Source organism: Habropoda laboriosa, unplaced genomic scaffold, assembly GCF_001263275.1.
Source record: "Habropoda laboriosa isolate 0110345459 unplaced genomic scaffold, ASM126327v1 scaffold110, whole genome shotgun sequence".
In the NCBI taxonomy this organism is placed as follows: Eukaryota; Metazoa; Arthropoda; class Insecta; order Hymenoptera; family Apidae; genus Habropoda; species Habropoda laboriosa.
The window spans coordinates 321,508-336,512 of record NW_017100243.1 but is presented as its reverse complement, the minus strand read 5'-3'; the positions used below and the strand labels follow the sequence as shown (position 1 = coordinate 336,512).

Below are 15,005 nucleotides of genomic sequence, written 5' to 3'. Positions count from 1 at the left end.
GAGTTAGCGGAAAAAGAATTTTCTGATTTTATATTACTTTTATTGGCAAAACCGAGAACAAACACCACGCACGTAGTCTTGATACAATACAATACGCCATACTGTTTCTCGCTCGACGCATGCGCGATCGCCGCTCCCAACGCCGCTCGGCGGACGCACGCCGATCACGGTGAAAAGACGCGCCCATTTTAAATTCAAATCGTTACACTGTCCTTTTGAGAGTAAAACTATCGCGAGTTACGACTCGAATAAACAGTTGCTTTGCAAGCACGAAGCAGTTTCGTATTCTTGACAGAATTCTCGTGCGAGTAAAAAATGTCAGGAAAAAAAATTAGTGGAGAAATGAAATTACCGATTTAATCACTCTCTATGAAGAAAAATCAGTGTTGTGGAATACGAAAGATGAAGTATAAAGGAGTGATTTTATATGTTTTTTAAATGATTTTGTTCGCAACTCGTTGGACTCGTCTTAACATACGCTATCATATTTTGTATAAATAAATCCACAATCTGCGCCAACAGTGTAATTTGTCATAACATGACACAATATATGCAAATGAAAATGTAATTCAATGTTTTCCTTGCAAGCTGTCTTATATCTGTTTTTAATCACTCTCTATGAAGAAAAATCAGTGTTGTGGAATACGAAAGATGAAGTATAAAGGAGTAATTTTATATGTTTTTTAAATGATTTTGTTCGCAACTCGTTGGACTCGTCTTAACATACGCTGTCATATTTTGTATAAATAAATCCACAATCTGCGCCAACAGTGTAATTTGTCATAACATGACACAATGTATGCAAATGAAAATGTAATTCAATGTTTTCCTTGCAAGCTGTCTTATATCTGTATGTACATACACACAAGAATGATGATGAATTATTACAGATCACAAGAGGATTAATAGAGTAACACGTCGAGCATTGTATTCAGCTGTCTAACTTTCATATGAACCTCATTTCTCAGACGTACCAAAGAAGAACTCAATTTTGTTACGAGCAACCCTTTTACAATACGATACTTCCTTCCATAGAGCGTGGCTTCACTCGAACGTGGTTGATAAATTGAAAGGAAATTAAAGGAGAATTCACACACTATGGTATTCATAAATTGCTGTTTCTCAGACGTTTCCTCTACTTCTAATCCGAGCGAAATTTCCTCGGTGATATATACAGGGTGCTCAAGAAAACAGAATTTGTAAAAGAACCAAATTTTTTTAAATAAAATATAATTTCAACAAAATTCACTTTAACCCTCTCGTGATAAGTGGCACTCTTGAGACTTTCTATCCATTACAAACGTAATAATCAATAAATTAATTAAAAAATTCTTTAAAAAATTAAATAACGACCTAGTTATACGTTGTACCTACAAATAATCAATATATCCCAACACAACACGTACTCCTCCATTCTCAAAGGGTTAACGAACTCCAGATCCTAAAAATACGCCTGGAGATTCCTAAAAAAGAATTCCAACAATCCACCCAAAGCACGTACTAAACCGTGCAAACAAATTTCCCCGCAGACGATGAATTTACAACGTCTATTCCTCCAGGCCCTTAGCTGACCCTCTGATAACTTCCCTCTTTCCCCATGGCCTCGCAGATCGAGCTCGCGTAACCTGAGCGGCGCCGCGGAGCTAAAAACACCGTTGTGCCTCGCAAGTATACGTTAATAACACCGTAGAGGTCCAGCGGGACCGGTAAATAGAACAACACAGTTCCGACGAGAGAGAGAGAAAGAAAGAAAGAGAGAATTGCGCGTGGACCGAGCAACGTACGATGGAACATTGTACGCTTTTCGACTGTGTCTCGTGAACTGCTATAGCGTCGAGTGTTTTCGCCCAACTCTACGTCGAGACAATGTGCTCTCATTAACAGGTGTCGCGGTTCTCTATTTTTCTGTTTTCCTTCGCTCGCTTCTTCGTCGACGTCTGGATTGTTCTTGCCAGGCGTTAATCGAGTAACGCGCGCTTAGGCGCTTTTAGAGCTTTCACCTTGCGGAGAGCTGCCGTAATGGTTCCTTCGGCGCTTTGAGGAAACGACGGGGTAATCACGGCGAACGCGGATATTTTGAAAAGAGAAAATTGAGGAATTCGGAATTTTGTCGAGATTGACAAAGGGAAGAGTGAATTGAAATTAAAAAATATAATTCTCTTTTTCTTAGTATTATTTATACCGAATGATATTTCACTCTCACGCGCTATTTTAAAAAATTTTCTTCGTAACGTCAGGATTCTTTGGCAATTTTTCGAAAACTTCATTTATCGATCTCAGACATCAGCTCAACTAGCAGTTCGTTCGATTGACAACGCGTTAAGTGGTCAAACCCAGTTCCATCGCGAGACACGGTCGAGAAATCGGGAGAAAATAGAAGATAAAATTCGTGGACAAAGGGTAGAGAAGATGGATTCGTTTGATCCGGCCAATCAAACGACGGCCTAATCGGCATTGTTATAGGTAAAACGCGGCCTCGTCACAGGCGTACACACGCGCGCAACAAACGGTTTTCCGATAATCTTTCCGTGCTGCATAAGTTCCAATGGCATCCCATATTCCCGTGTAAGCAGCCTTGATGCACGGTTATTTCAATAGGAGGAGTACGTGGCGCGATGAACGAGCAAAATGTAGTCGACGAGGCAAAAGGGTCGACGAGGCGGGTTCTATGCCGCGGCGTGCATTTTCAACTGAAACGATCCCCTGTCAAAGGTTGACGCGTTTGCCGCCGTGCACACCAAGACAGATTCGAATGCCTTTTCGCCAGAGCCGCGTCGCCTACAACCGCGATCCATCTTTCCATCTTTTCGCAGCCTCGCCTCGCCGCGCCGAGCAAGCCGGAGGAGAAACATTCTTCAACGCAACACGTGCGTCCACTTTTTTCTTTTTTTTCGACGTAACCGACCTTTACGGATATAGTAGCGAAGAGAGTACACCTCCGTGTATTCAGAGGAAGAAATGAATGGGCGGTTGGAAAATAGTGAGGCGGATAAATATGGGCCGCGAAACTTCCGGGGAAAAACCTTAACGGGTGGCGGGGTATTCCCGAAAGTCGCCAAGACGAATTGACATTTCGCGCCAGGACGAGGTTTGAATAGGGAGACTTGGAATGTGCATTGAAAATTGAGTAATGACCGGAGAAAAGGGTGGCTTGCCTGTGTTTCCGTTTGTGAGTCGTGAGAAGACGAACTGAGATTCAATTATCGTTCCGAAGTAGATTTGGAATGTGCATTGAAAATTGAACAATGACCAGAGAGACAAATGGTGCGTGTATCTTTCCGTTTGTGAGTCATATGAAGATGCGTAGAGATTCAATTGTCGTTCCTAAGTAAATTTGGAATGTACATTGAGAATTGAATAGTGGCGAGAGAATGGAGTAACCTGCCCATGTTTTCGTTTATGAGTCATGAGAAGATGAACAGAGATTCAATTATCATTACCAAGTAAATTTGGAATGTGCATTGAAAATTGAACAATGACGAGAAGAACGAATAGTGCGTGTACCTTTCCATTTGTGAGTCGCGTGAAGATGAATGGAAATTCAATTATCATTCCTAAGTGAATTTGGAATGTACATTGAAAATTGAACAATGACGAGAGAGAAAAGTAACTCGTGTACGTTCCCATTTACGAGTCAGATGAAGACGAATAGATATTCAATTATCATTCCTAAGTTAATTTGGAATGTGCATTGAAAATTGAACAATGACGAGAGAAAAGAGTAATACACGTATGTTTTCATTTGCGACTCACGTGAAGATGAACAGAGATTCAATTATCATTCCTGAGTAAATTTGGAACGTGCATTGAAAATTGAAGGAATGACGGGACCAATGGTCTCGTGCACGATTCTCCCGCAGAATACTTGACCTGCATACAAGGTAACCTAATAACTTCGGAAGAAATGTCTTTATCACACTTCCAGCAAGGTCTCGTAATTTACATTTTTGCACAATGTAAGTGGTTAGCACGAGTTACGTCCGTCTTGTAACTACAACATAAATTTATCCTTACTCTAATTCTACCAACTGTCTAGTGAATTTATAGCCGAGTGTGTATATCTCGAAATATCAAGGTTCGTGCATGACCAGCTTTTATAAGTAGAGCAAACTACTAAATAGAGTGAGTCATAAGCTCTTACCCACCTTACGTGCAAACTTTATCTATTCTATAAAAGTTCCTACGATAAATTCTAACCTATAAAAAAAAAAAAAATTACCGCACTTTACGACCTTCGCCTGACTTTCTCTTTCTTGAGTAATGAGTAAGAACAGGTAATTAACTCGTGTCTTAGAATTTATCACACTGCAGTAGCTATCTTTGCATCGGTAATAAATAATAAAAATTACAATACCTCTAAATTACATCTGTGGCGGCCCATGCAGCGCGCACGACGCCACATTGTAAACACCATCGAGACTGCGAGACGCACGCAACGGACGTGTCTTTCGTGCCTTTCGATAAAGGATGGCTGTCCTCGGAAAGCGGGGGGACACTTGAGATCCGTTCCGAGGACAGCCAGGGTCCCGACCGACGACGCCAAGGGGATTCGACCGCCGAAAGTCGCACGAGCGACATCAGACGTCTCGTCTGGGTTTTCTAAATAAAAGATTTCAAGCGCAAGCACGAGTACGTTTAGTCTCCCGTCACCCGCACATCCTTTTATATCTCTACCTGAAAATTCAACGCAGATTAAAATTGCATACCCAGTGTAACACAAACACCAACCCTCTACAAACTCACCTATCCATTTCCCTATGTTTTACAAGTCTCATTTTATTTGTCCACTGCTACACTCCTACATCGTATTGATTTTAACAATAACTACAAATTTTTTAAATAATTTCTAATTTTTTATCTCTCATCGGAATGAAAATTCCAATCAACCATAATGTGTCTTCTCATGAACGAAGAAAAGTTAAGGAACCCTAATAATTCCGAAAAAAAATGTTTTCAGCGAACATTTAAAACCCTCGAAGGGAGCCCTTTCCCCGAAGACCGAATCATACCGTAAAGGATTAATTCTCGTGCAACCTCGACCCAAACCGTCGAACCACGAAACGACCCAGCTTCTCCAACAATACCACGCGGAGGTGGTTGCATCGGAAACGGGACATTTTCCAATCGCAACTCGATCGGCCCTTCGCGAAACTTGGTTACTTATTTCCAAACTGTTGAACTCGCCGCGGACTTAGCCGAACTTGCTCCTCTGTGCGGTAGACGTTCCTTTTCGATTCGAACGAGCACAAGACCTTTCTATCAAAGATCGGTGCAACGACGGCGGCGACGACAACCGCTATAACAACTTCCGACGAGTTGTGGACAGGTCGAAAGCGCAGACCCGCCCCGCCGTGGTCTTTCAAGCGCGCGTAAAATGGCCCCGCGTAAGCTCGATGCACACAGTTCACGCGTGAACAACCTTCCATCGAAGTTTGCTTTCTCCTTTGATTCGCGTTTTCTCCGCGGGGACACAGTCTTGTTGGTTCGTTCGAGACTGGAAACGCCGCGGGACCAGGAAATGTTCTTCTATCGACGAGTTGCTATTAACCCTTTCGTTCCTGTTGAAGGCTACGCAGACGCTGTGGGAATTTGTAGCGAGGTGTTCGCGACATTTGGAGGATTTCGATCTTAGTTTAATTTTCGACTTGATGCTTTTGCTTTAATTTAGTGAAATAAATTTTGAAAGAATGCGGCCAAGATTAGATATTTTCAATTTTCGCGCCTTTGGCGCATCTCGATCTTAACCCTTTCGTTTCGGCGTTTAAAAATTTCTTTTAATTTTAAATTTCTGTCGTTAAAATTTAAGCGAGAGCACCGAAAGGATCGAATTTCAAGCAAAATTTAAGGTTCGACGGCACAATGCGGGAAAATTTTCAAAACCAATAGCAGCGAAAGGGTTAATTTAATGTTTCACGCGCTTTCGCTTTAATAATAAAATAGATTTCGAAAGGATACGGCTAGAATAAAATATTGCGCAGTCGCGCTTTGAAATTTTCGCACCTTCTGGCGCATTTCCACGCTAATTTAATCCCTAATTTTCCCCTTTGCGTATTTTTAACTTAGAAATAAGAGATTTTGCGGCCGTGCTTTGAACACTTTCGCGCCTTTTGTCTCACTTGAATCTTAATTTCATTTGTAATTTCACCCTTTGTGCACCGTTACCTTATTTTAGTAAAACAAATTTGGACACGATGCGGTTAAAATAAAATACTTCGCGGCTGTGCTCTGAAAATTTTCACGCTGTTCGCGCCTTTTGGCTCATTTCCATCTTATTTCAATCCTCAATTTTCACCTTAATTTAACAAAAGAAACTTTGAAACTAAAATCTATCGGGGCGAAAGAGTTAAGCTCCGGTACTGTCAGTATTTCATTAACAAGAATTCACCAGGGATGTTTTAGAATAATGTATTTTAATTACTACTTCACTTTGATACACGATACAATGCTTTTGTGTTATGAATCAATTTGAACGTGCTCATTTTCAAACTGTATCAATTACGCCGTATTTTCATCTGATTGTACCCCGAGTTTCCTGTATTTCATTAAATATACATTTCACCCTCTGTTTCGTAGATTTCATTCAACTCCCCCGTACAATTCCCCTTTTGTGTGAAAATTAAATAGGCGCTGAAGAAGGAATTATTCACAACTGTACTTCATATTTGTCTAATTCAAACTGAAACACAACCTCGTAAAGTGATTAAACAAGTAACAGAAAAATACTCGTTTAAGCTTCGAAAAATTTCTGCTTAATGCAAAACCCTACACACTCGTATAATCGTTGTAACAAACAATGCAAACGTGCTCAACTTCCGAACAAATCACGGTTCAAAATTCGTTACAACCCTCCGTAGACGATCTGTGTCTTCGATGACCCAAGTGAAATTTTCCCAACGTATTTCTTCCGAACGAATTTCAATTTTTACCGAAAAAAGATTAGAGACTTGGACGAGTAATCTAGAATACCGAAAAAAGATTAGAGACTTGGACGAGTAATCTAGAATTTTTTCAAATTTTTTGAGAGCCTAGAACGGTAAAAAAATTAGACTCGAACAAAAACTAAGTGATACGTCTAAAAATAGAAAGGACTTCGACGACCCAAGTGAAATTTCACTTCCCTATTTCTTCCAGACCAATATTAATTTTTACCGAAAACAAATTAGAGACTTGGACGAGTAATCTAGAATTTTTTCAGATTTTTTGAGAGCCTGGAACGGTAAAAAAATTAGACTCGAGCACGAACTAAGTTTGCCTTCGAGGGGTTGAAATTGACGCTAGGTTAAAAAAAAAGAAGAAAACACCTGTTTTTTAGCACATTTGCGTCAAGAACACGGCGATTTTGACAGGCTCGGCAAGGTTACAGCCTCGGAAGATTGAATTGCTGCCATCCGAGATGAAAATAAGCGAGAAAAAAGTGGAACACGAGCGGAACGTCTGGGAGAAGAGAGTAGAGGGTTGCGTCGAAATTGAACGTCGAATCGCGCGTTTATCGTGCCTGAACGGACCCCGAGGTCCCTTTTTCTTCTCGACACGCCAGTTGCCCCATAGCCTGCAGCCAAGAGGATCTTGATACGAGGAGAGACGAAAAAATCTGCCACCCCGTGTGTAGAGCATCGGCGACACGATTTTTCTTCACCGCCTTCCGCAAGCTTTCGTTTCGAAAATCGCCAAGATTTTAATATGAGTTAGATACCTTCCGATTTGTCTTACTTCTCTACTTTGCCCTTGCCATTTCTACCGGTCGTCTTCTCTCTTTTTCCGCGCGAAAAAGAAAAGCGTCGATAAGGGAACGATAAAGTTACACGAAAGTTTTTCAAACGGGAAATCTAGACACCCATTCCTCCTCCAAGAAGAACGGGATCGTAATCAAAATTTGCAATTCCTACCTTAATTATCCTCGATTCTATTTCTCTTTGCAAACCGAGGGAATATGTGAAGTTACTAAATCTTCTCGAAAACTGCTAGAAGAAACTTCTCTGGGAGAAGGAAAAATCTTGTGGGTCGTTCGAGAACTTTATCAATTACACGGTATCGTCGAGCCAGCAGGTATTCGAAAAATTTGAGAAAGTTCGGGGTAATTATCGAAGGCAATCTGTGAAAACTGTGAGGTTCGAGGTTCGCTAGGGGGGGAAAGAAGTGGAGGAATCGAATAAACAGGTATCCGCCTATGGGGAAATCGCGAAAAGGTGGATAAGCAAGAGAGAAAGTTTCGGAAGTGAACTCACCGGCGCAGCTGTATCCATTTTTATGAAGAATGTAGCCGTCCTTGCAGTCACACTCGTACATCCCGTCGTGAAGTTCGTAGCAGAGCTGCTCGCACGGAGACCCGTGGCCGCATCTTCCTGAAATGCAGAGGATCGGCTTGCTGAGAAACTTGTTTGCTTTGTATCCAGCGGGAAACAAACGAACGGCGATAAAACATATTCAAGGGGCATTTTCTCGCGATACGTCCCACTTTTCTCCACTTTGGCGTGAGGATGGAATGTTCGCGACTATTCCTGGGCCTCTGTGGTTTTCTTCTTTTTTCGAGACGGAGTTGAGTGATATTTACACTCGAGTTATATTTCAACGTAATTAGTTTGTAATTCAAATCTTTTTCATATTTTTCTTACCGTGGAAAAATATAAGAATTGTCCATTTTCATCCTGATAAATGAAACGAAGGATTTTTGCAATAAATTAAGCGATTACTTATAACAGCGTGTTGCTTCAGAAATGTGTGCTTCTGATAGCAAACGGTGCACATTGCCCTATAATAAAAAGTAAAACACTACGACCTATATTTACCAAGGAGAAACGAAATTTGATCGACACAGGAGACAACTTAAACAACCGAGAACAAAAAAACTGTGAAAAAGTGGAAGCAATGCGACAGTTCAATCGATCAATCTCTATTTCGAACAATGTAACAAGGTAATTCCATTCCTAGACCTAAACATACAGTGTGTCTCATCTAAATTACCTTCGCCGGTATGGAAACTAAAAAAGAACGACTAAGAAGGGTTTATATTATTTCAAAACGTGCATCGAGTGACGACACAAAATCCCGAAAACCGCTGAAATTTTTTCCGCATATTAACATTATCACCAACATCACTCGAGCTCAACGACCTATGACATAATAACTTAGAAGTGACTTTAGAAAACAAAAGAAAAGGAAATATATTAAAAAATGATCAAGCCTGATGTGAATATGGTTGACTTGTGACTCGTGGTGGATGAATTGTAACTCGTGTTGGACGAATCGTGACTGGTGAAGGACGACTTGTAACTGGGGAAGGACGACTTGTAACTGGTAAAGGACGACTTGTAACTCCCTCGGAATCGAATGTCCCTCTCCCTGGACGCGGATGACTCCAAGACGCGGGTGACATGGGAATGCATGTGATTGGCCAAGAAAATGAGGTGGAAATGGTTCCGGTGAGGTAATTGGTTAATCGGGTGCGCGGTACGTGTGCTGTCGGAGACGAAAATCGGGGTTTTTCCCAAAAAGCCGTTGCCGGTTCATCTGCCCGTCGATGGTCGCGAAAGGCGATGCTCGCCCATTGTTCCGCGGCGGTCCTCTCATGTACCGTTACGGTACATCGAGGGCTGTCCAAAGGACGCGGCTCCACAAGTATATTAATTTATAAAATATCGAAAACCTAGGAATGGCCTTTAAAATGACCCTCGAGTGACCATCTTCCATCGTAAACTGTAATAATTTTCTCCAACTTTCTCCGGAAATGGACATAATCCAGATATCTGTTGCAAGTAAAACACCCTGTATACAGATCCAACGTATATCCAGCTCACGTTAATCCCATTCTTCGGCTACGATTCCGTCGAATTGAATTTAGAAGCAGGTCCAGAGAATTCACGGGCGGCGTACGTAGCCGTACGTGGAGGGAAAATCGAGGGGCTCTCCCTAAGACGGTCATCGTATCGTCGGCGGAAAGTGCCGGGGGCAATCAGGCTCGAACAGGTCGGGGGACGGTAAGAGGATATAGAGCGTGCCGTTACGACGACCGGGAAATTGTAATCCTGCAGGAAGTTCGCGGTTAGGCGTGAATTATTCCAGCCCGGTCGTTGTCGACGATCGAACGTCTCGCGTCGCCCGTGGAAAATCCTTAAAGCGCGCCGCGAAACGCAGCCACGCTGAGCCGGCGTTTCGATCAGGCCGGGCCCGTTCACGAATAATTCAAACCTAAACGAACCGGTTTCCCTCGTTCTTCGTGCAACGAGAAGATACGACGTCGCTAATCGCCGAGATTTATCCGCTTCCGGAGAAATAACGTTAATTTAATCGGCGACTTAATAAATTCGAGGATTGAATGCGATTGTTGGGTCCTCTACCGGTGGGTGACGGCGTTCGTTAAGGTTTTTGGGTATCTTGGATCGCGTTGGTTTCGAGTATTTTAGAATTTTTTGATTTTAATTGGTTTGGTTAAACGTTGCAGTGGGAAATTAATGTCTTCGTATTGACTGTACGATTAAGACTTTTGGGTGAAAAAGGACCTAAGACCTTATGTGTAATAATTTTTGTTTCCAACGCGACATATGAGCCTAGACAATAATCGTTTAAAGTAATGTTAAGGAACGTAAACTTGATAACAGCAAAAATGACTAATATAAAAAGGCGGTGGGTCAAAAAAGACCCGAAAGACCGCTCTAGGGTTAAGCTTGGTTTGTCAGTGTAAATCGCTCATTTTGATAGTTATTGAAACTTGTATATAATGCAGCTTTCGAAAATGTATTTGACAAGTGCTTTTTATTACACGCTGATTTGCAATTTCAACAGAAATAAATAACAGAAAATAACAGAATTTGTTTTCTCGATATGTGGAGAATTGTTGGATTTACAAAAATGGTTTAAATTTACCAAGTGTGAGTCTTCTAATAAGAAAAACAAAGTGTCATATATTTTTTCGAAAAAACTGACGCTTTAAAATACAGCGTGTGACAAAAGTTCAGATTGCAAAAAACGTTCGATTTGTATATTGACTTGTTTTTTTTATTTTAAACATTTTAGACATTTGATTTATTTTAAACAAATATACGAAGGTATGGAAATATGAGACTTTCCTTTTCACCATTTTCCAAATTCTTAGTCAAATATTAGCAAAACATAATTTCATATCGACGGTTTCATCTTACCATGCCTAACTAAAAATTCAAGCCTATCGTAAAATCATTTCAACAATTCCTCCTGCACAAACATAAAATTACCCCAAAAAACGAGATCCTCGAAAATTCCCCATTACCCAAAAATCCACGCACCCCTAAAATTCTGTTTACACGCCGAAAGCATTGTTTCCGCGGCTCAGCGGTTTCACTCTGCGAGACCTTTCCCCTGCACCATGTGAATTTATTCGAAAAGTCCCGACCGCGTAAATGCGCCATAAATCCGCGAAGTGAAGAAAAATGGATCATTCGGTAACTCCATACGCAAGTCAACCCTCCTTCTACACCAACCTGTCTCCACCTTTCCTCGCTTTATACCATGCGTTTTTATAGTCGAACCGTGAGCGTAACTTTCGCGGCTGGGTACGCGCGTCTTTCGCGTAATAAATAATGATAAGACCCCTGTGAAAACCTCCGGGTACCCTCAAACGAGCGTACCAACGAACACGCAAGTCTTATTTATAGGCCACCCGTTAGCTTGCCCGTGGAAATAATTTAACGTTTACCCCGCGCTGTGATTAAAAACTGATATACGGTAGAGCTAGTGTATCGATTGGATCAAAACCTTCTCTCTCTCCCCTTGCCGCAGCCTCCTCTACTTCCGGTTCTTGGTCTCTTAATTAAAATTCGCGGCGTCGCTGGAAAGATCCAAAGTTTCCGGGGTGCTCGTTGTCGCGACACGCTCCTTTCATTAAGTTCCTCCCGGTTCGAGAGCAAATTATCGGACGATGTTTCACGCCGGGACCAGAATAATTCCCGAAGATCCGTGAGGAAAATTCGAGAATAAGAATCACCTCGTCGTATCTATCCACCACCTCTTTTCACTCCTGCTGCACCTTTCGCGGGCTTCCCTTCCTACCGACTGCTGTACGCGGGGGGCTGTTTTCGTTTAATTGCTTTTATTCCAGGATTAATTTTCCCTTCAACGATGAGAATTCACTTCTCTCCCGGGCAAATTTCCCCCGGTTTAATTAGAAGACAACGTGTTAGACAATACGTTTGTCTCTTTCTCTCTCCACCTCGCTGAAAGAACCGAGAGAGTTTATAATCGCAACGTTTACCCTCTTACAGGCGAAAAGAATCTCGTTAAAAGAACAGAAGAAAAGAGAGACGCGGTGGAGGAGTACGAAACAACGCACACGTTTCGCAATTACTCGTACACGTCGTCGTCGTCGAACGTGTTTCGTCCGCTTTTTTAATCCACCGTTCTACATTAAAATACACCCGCGAGGGTTACATTTTCACGTTAAGAAGTCGCCGCCGAGGAGGAACACGCGCGTTGTAGAGAGAAAAAAAAGCGGCAGACAGCCTCATTTTCCTAGAGAAACCTAAGGAAATATGTGATTACTTTTACGCTTTCTTCCGTCGACATTTTCACAGATTTACCAACCGCCTTCAGTGTCACGCTATTCTTCTCCCCGGCTCATTGTTCCACGCGTTCAAACGGGTTCCCTCTTCGTATCGTCCTCGTGCATCGCGCGTTCCTCTTCTTCCACTCTGGCCGAATTTTCTCTTCCCTTTTCCTCTCGTGCGCAATTTCCAGTCGCGAAAGAAGAACTCGGTCGCAACTACACACACACATACACACGTTTCTGAGAGGCGAATTCTACGAGAGGAACAATGTGATTCTGGCGACGGAGAAAGAAACGATGACACAGATCGTATCATTGGTAGCCTCGAAGAATTCTGTTAAAGAAGAAGCTGCTGATGTTGCGGCTGGCTACTACTACCAGACCGGTTAGTTCCATTTCTGCGGTGACAGTTTCCAGCTCGCGGCTGGCCGAGCTTCTCTCATTCATTAGGATAATTAACGTCAGCGACAGCGTCACACTCGTGGCAAGTGCTTTTATTATTCCCACGTGCGAGAGATCTAACCGTTCCACAAAACTCTCCCTCGTGTGCATATTCGTGACCCGCATTCCCCCGCGGCCTCGATTCCTCCGAACACAGGAAACGGGCTTTTTGTTTCGCGCGTTTTTTGGCCGAGACAAAAGTCGGAACCAGGATTGCAGAGTGTTTGGACGAGTGGTTGCGCGCGTGACGTGGTAAGGGAGAGCTTGGAGAAATTTGACGGAAGCGATTTTTGGGTTACGCGGATTCCGTGGAGTTTCGGTTGGATAATTGAAGCTTGGGGTAGAAGGTTCTGGGTTTGCGTTGTTAGGTCGCTGCGTGTGAAATCGTGGATTTGTAAGTGAAATTTTAAACCATGGTTACGCAGTCAAACTTAATTTTTATTAATGAAGATAAGCTGAAGCAAATTTGACACTGTTCTGAGTATTGACAACAAATTCCTCGAAAACACTTTCAAAAAGTTATATAAATTCTTAAGCTTCTCTAGCTGTCCCTATCTCACATGCTGTATCAATATTTTGAAATCATCACTTGATACTTTCTTTCTGACACAACGTTGATTTTCATTTACCTAAACTCGACAGGAGCTTAATTATCCACCTGCAAACTACAATAATGATCTAACTACTGATTTTACTAACGAAGAAACAACGAGCACGTGAACCTCGCCAAACCATTATTAGCACGATCCAAACTTGACCCCAAGAACTCATTCATACTCCTAGTAGAATATGCTAGAGAATACAGGCTCGAAATACCAAACTTTAAGTCAAACTATTTACTTCGTGTCCACTTGAACAGAATTCAAACAATTCTCGGAAATTTCATCGCAATATATTGAAAAATAGAAAACTTTCGAGCACTCTACAAGCTCTCGATAGCACCTACAAATAGTGAAACAGCCACCTAGAGAATTACCACCCAGTCGACTTCGATTTCCCTGAATCCTGAGACTGTTCAAGTTTTACACGGTTCAGATTGTCTGTATCGAATCCCACCTGTCCGAATTCGTTCCCTATCAGCTTCTACATATCGAGGGTCTTCTGTATCAAATCCCCGAGTTATTTGTATCGCGTTTCGTACGTCCAACAGTCCCAGCATCATACGTATCATACTCACACCGCCGCGCCGTCCATGGTCGTTTACGTCGAATCCCCCATGGTATCGAAATTGTTCGTATCGGCTTTCAACAGTCTGAAATCGTATGTATTGAATCTCAAAGTTTCACCAATATTCCGTACCTGTGGCCTACGAACCGTTCGGTCAGTTATACCCAATCTCAAGTGACCGGAACCGCCGTTAGCGTGTCCTAAATATTCCGAATTGTCTATGTTGTGCTTCGCCAACCCAAAATTATCCGTTCCGCCTCCGTCGTTCCGTATAGAGATCCGTGTAGAATCATACACACGTACTGTATCGGTTCCTCGAAAGTTCTGTATCACCCGGTAATGATTGCCGGTAAGTCCTAACTAGTCTACCGTGCAATTTTCCATTTCGAATGCACGTGTCTGCAGGAAAGCTTGGGGAACATTACGCTGCTCGGATCAGGTATCGAAGTTTATCATCACGTATCGTCGTTTCGATAACTGTTGTGAAATTGCTGAAACTTAATTTTTCTTTTAGTTAGTGTGAAATTGTTTTTCTTCAGTTGGTGGGTAGAATTGGTGCAAAGGATATTCTTCTGTTTTGAGAAATTGAGGTTTCGCAATTTATGCGTTGGGACGACGATAAATTTCTCTTTCAAATTTCTCTTCTGAAGGCTTACAACATTCACCGCACAACTTTCATCGAGATACAAAATTCATTGCACTGAGTAAAAAAAGTGATTTCGCTTTAATTGACAAAGTGATTTTCTTCTCTTCTGGAAAATCAAGTTTCTGCAAATTTGCAATTTTTGCATTGGGACGGTGATAAATTTATCTTTCAAATTTCTCTTCTGAAGGCTTATAATATTCACTACAGAATTTTCACCAGCACAAAATTCATTGCGTT

At 42.0% G+C, this 15,005-nt stretch overlaps 1 protein-coding gene across 1 annotated transcript in view; it reads right to left on the bottom strand.

Annotated features, from left to right (window-relative positions):
- The window catches only part of LOC108572105 (pikachurin), a 272,858-nt gene that overhangs the window by 194,333 nt on the left and 63,520 nt on the right, over positions 1-15,005 (bottom strand). Inside the window, exon 2 of the mRNA XM_017934297.1 lies at positions 8,226-8,342. Coding sequence (XP_017789786.1) covers positions 8,226-8,342 — 117 coding nt within the window. The remainder of the gene's footprint in view (positions 1-8,225; positions 8,343-15,005) is intronic.